General features: G+C 37.0%; 1 protein-coding gene across 1 annotated transcript; it reads left to right on the top strand.

The window, feature by feature from the left end:
- Nucleotides 1–656: 656 nt before the first annotated feature.
- Nucleotides 657–3,771, top strand: LOC149408783 (uncharacterized). The gene is made up of 5 exons (XM_089650449.1): nucleotides 657–682; nucleotides 774–958; nucleotides 1,312–1,530; nucleotides 1,700–2,135; nucleotides 3,552–3,771. The coding sequence occupies exons 1-5, from the start codon at nucleotides 657–659 to the stop codon at nucleotides 3,769–3,771; spliced, it is 1,086 nt and encodes a 361-aa protein (XP_089506575.1).
- The last annotated feature ends 275 nt before the right edge of the window (nucleotides 3,772–4,046 follow it).

Below are 4,046 nucleotides of genomic sequence, written 5' to 3'. Positions count from 1 at the left end.
TAATTATTAAATTTTATTTAAAACATCGCAAATTTTTTAAAACCTCGACAATAAATTACAACTATAATTTAAAAAAATATTCTTAACCCCACGCTTTTTCGTAATTGATTAATTAATTCAGAATTTAAACGTTGCTTGAAATGACTAGCCGTATTTGGTGACCAGATCTGAATATCCAGGTTCAGAATTTAAACGTTCCTTGAAATGACTTGCCGTATTTGGTGACCAGATCTGAATATCCAGGTTCAGAATTTAAACGTTCCTTGAAAAAACTAGCCGTATTTGGTGACCAGATCTGAATATCCAGGTAATTCCTCACCTTCCACTTCCTCAACTTCCCTTGGCGATAAAACTTACCCCAATTCAAAATAAAAATTGTGTAGATTATCGGATGTAATGAAATGCATAATAATTAGACCCCAAAATACTTAGGGGCTATTTCACTATGTCGGGCTAAATATCTGAATAGCTATCCGTTGACTGGCTTTAAAGTTCAGAATAACTTCGTTATTCAACGGCGACCTTTTCACCATTGTTTCGAACTTCCGGATAGATAACACTCGAAATAGTCTGGCAACATCGCAAAATGTTTGCAGTTTCTCTATCTACTGCCACGGCTGTCATCAGCTGTCATGTTTTGCCGCAATTTCTATGGAATGCTAGCGTCAACAAGCAACGCAAAGTAAGTGAATTTTTTTGGTTATGTTATGTTGATTATCAGGTCATTTTAGATTGATTCGTGTCGAATTAATACATTGTTTCTTATTTTTCAGGATGAACAATAAAGAAGTAAGGGAGCGTGCTGTGAATTTCTCCAGAGACGAGTGCGAAAATCTGGTTAACATTGTTTACCAATGGAAGCACGTCCTGGAGAATAAAAACAGTGACGCCGTTATGTGGAAGCAGAAGAATGCGGCCTGGGAGCAAATAGAGAAAAAATACAACTCTTCCTCATCAGGTACATCATATATTACAAATTATTTATATTAACGCCAAGACGTGGACAAACGTCACCGCATAAACTCGGTTCCTAACTGTCATCGTAAATCGTAGTTCATTGTTAGCTTTCATGTCGTCCAAAACCCATAAAATTAAGTTCGAATGTTCAGTCACAAAATAATCGAGTAAAACCCAATGAATTGAATTCAATTCCTAGATACAACCGACTCTAATAATGTTTCACTGTTCACTTTTCTGTTTTCTATTATCTCTAATGATTAGACACAAATATTTTCTCAGTTTGGTTCTTATGAATTATGACAAAGTAATTTATGATTTGAGCTGTTCAATTGTTGTAATGAGTTGTAACAGTTGCCTTCAGATCTTCGAAAACTCTGAGGAACAAGTATGACAGTCTGAAGCGGTTGGTGAGAAAGAAGGGCGCTCTCAACAGGAGGGATTCGTACCAGACTGGTGGAGGGCCAAGCACCGCAGCTCCATTCGACACAATGGAGACCACCGTTCTGGAAATGATCTACCTGAGTGTCGAAGGGACCAACAACAATATAGACAGCGATTCATCATTCATAGGTAAGATTGCCATACTATAACGGTAAACCATTTACATTGCATATTTCAAAATCAACAGATGCGTATATTAGCGACAAATAGTACAAACAATTTTAATTCTGAGCATTTAAAAGTTGGAAAAGTTAATGCCTTTAAACAATCTTTCAATTCTTGTTATTATTTTTTCCAGTAAATATGAATGATGAAATCGACAACCAGCTCTCCACATCCAGTGCTGCGGTGCATGAGCACCCCGCTCCAGAGGCCCCCGCTCCAGAGGCCCCCGCTCCAGAGACTTCCACTCCGGAGACTCCTGCTCCAGAGCCTGCCGCCTCAGACCTTATCCCGTGGGATAAGTGGAGCGTCCCGCTGCTTCGCACCCCCAGGCACCCCGCCTTGACGGTACGGCAGCCAGTGTCGCGTGTGAAGCGGCCACTGTCCGGTGTTAAGCGGCCAGTTTCTGGTGCGAGCCCGCACGTGTCTGAAGTAGAACGCCTACTCATGGAAGAAAAGAGGGAATTCGTGAGTCTCCAGAGGAAGTGCTTCGTACTTGAATTTGAGCAGAAGCAAGAGCTGAACGAGCTTCAAAAAGAACATTTAAAATTAATAATTAAAAAATTGCAAGGGTAAAATAGACGTTGTTCAGCTTTTGCTTCTGCTCAAAATCAAGTAACAACCACTTCCTCTGGAGACTCAGGAATTCCCTCTTTGGGGTGGATTATTGTATGAATGTAACCATTTCCCTGTGTTCAAACTACATAACCAAATAACTTGAAATAAGGACAGTAAACAAAAAATATTATTCATTGTTTTTTTTTTTTTATATGTGTTTATTCAGTTTTTTTTATTTGTACATTATTTTCTCTTACTTAGATCTTACAAAACTGATCAATCAGTTTAATTGTAAGAAATCTCTCAGTTTTTCTATTTATTAGCTTATAACAATATATTTAATTTCAACTTGATATCTTGGTACCACAATATTAATTGTTTTTATGTTTGACGGAGGTAGAACGATCTAATTTTCGTTTTTATTTTTGAATGACATGTCTCATTTTTAATATCTTCTGGTAATGAGTTAAACAATTCCGGAATTTTATGTCTTTTTGTTCTATCTCCGTATACATTTTGCGATATTTTAATAATAAACATTTGTGCTTCTCTATGCCTAGTAGGGTAGTTATGGTTTACAGGTTTTTTGAATTCTGTATTCCAGAATTCATCTAGCGTTAGTTGGTAATCTATCCTACTATGTATAGAGAGCACATTACACAAAGAAAACATTTTTTTATAATCGCCTACACATAATTGATTTTTTTTTTTGCCTGATATCAATTTTAGGAAACGGATTTGTAATTGTTCTATTTTATTTAAGTACGTTTTGTGAATTTATTAATCTTAAATTGTGAATTTATTAATCTTAAATTTAGAGCATAGACTGATAACGGATAATGTTTTACAAACAATAATAATAATTACAAATTATGTTGTTGTGTATTAATTATTTAATATGTTATAAACATTTAACTTATGTTTCATTCATTTGTATTGAACAGAATTTGTTACAGACGAACAGTGTTCAAACTAGATAACCAAATAACATTTTAAATAACTTGAAATAAGGACAGTAAACAAAAAATATTATTCATTGTGAATTTATTAATCTTAAATTTAGAGCATAGACTGATAACGGATAATGTTTTACAAACAATTTATAATAATAACAAATTATGTTGTTGTGTATTAAAATGTTATAAACATTTAACTTATGTTTCATTCATTTGTATTGAACAGAATTTGTTACAGTCGAACAATGTAGAACTAGGGAGATCCTGTTTTAGGATAATATTACAATACAATATATTTATAAGGTAGAAAATAAAATAAAGACTGAACAATAATATGTATTTTTATAAATGAATGTTTTTTTCATTTGCAATAAAAATTTTAGAAAACACCTGTATTTTTATTTTCTTCTGTAGTTAACATTTTGAACAGGAATATTAAGCTTATAATTTCCAAGATTTGTTCTCTCAACGCAGAGGCACAAACACACACATCCCAGCAGTAAACCTTTACAACGAATCAACGACCGATCATTGCGATAGTAATACTGCTCAGTACGAGAGGAACGGCAGTTTTGGACATTTGGTTCACGCACTCGGTCGACCGGCCGGTGGTGCGATGCTACCATCCACAGGATTAGGCCTGAACGCCTCTAAGGCCGTATCCCGCCTAGGCAAATCGGGCGGTGATACGTGATGTGAGTTCCGCGAGTCGAAAGGCTCTCTAAACAATGTGACATCTATCAGGCGGCCCCCGTCCGCGGGGGCCTCCGTCGAAGCCCGACGAGGCGAGCACTGTGCAACGTGGTTAAATGTCCCGGCGCGATGGCGCCCCGCCTCTGACCAAGCTTAAGTTCGACGTCGGAACTCGGAATCGTCCGCAGACGACCTTCGTACCTGGCAGGGTGTTGTGCCCGGTAGAGCAGCGTCATGCTGCGATCCGTTGAGACTCAGCCCTACGCTAAGAAATTC

This window comes from Hesperophylax consimilis, unplaced genomic scaffold (genome assembly GCF_061612785.1).
Source record: "Hesperophylax consimilis isolate HC1 unplaced genomic scaffold, BYU_Hcon_1.0 scaffold_70, whole genome shotgun sequence".
NCBI classification, from domain to species: Eukaryota; Metazoa; Arthropoda; class Insecta; order Trichoptera; family Limnephilidae; genus Hesperophylax; species Hesperophylax consimilis.
This window is presented reverse-complemented; position numbering and strand designations above follow the sequence as displayed.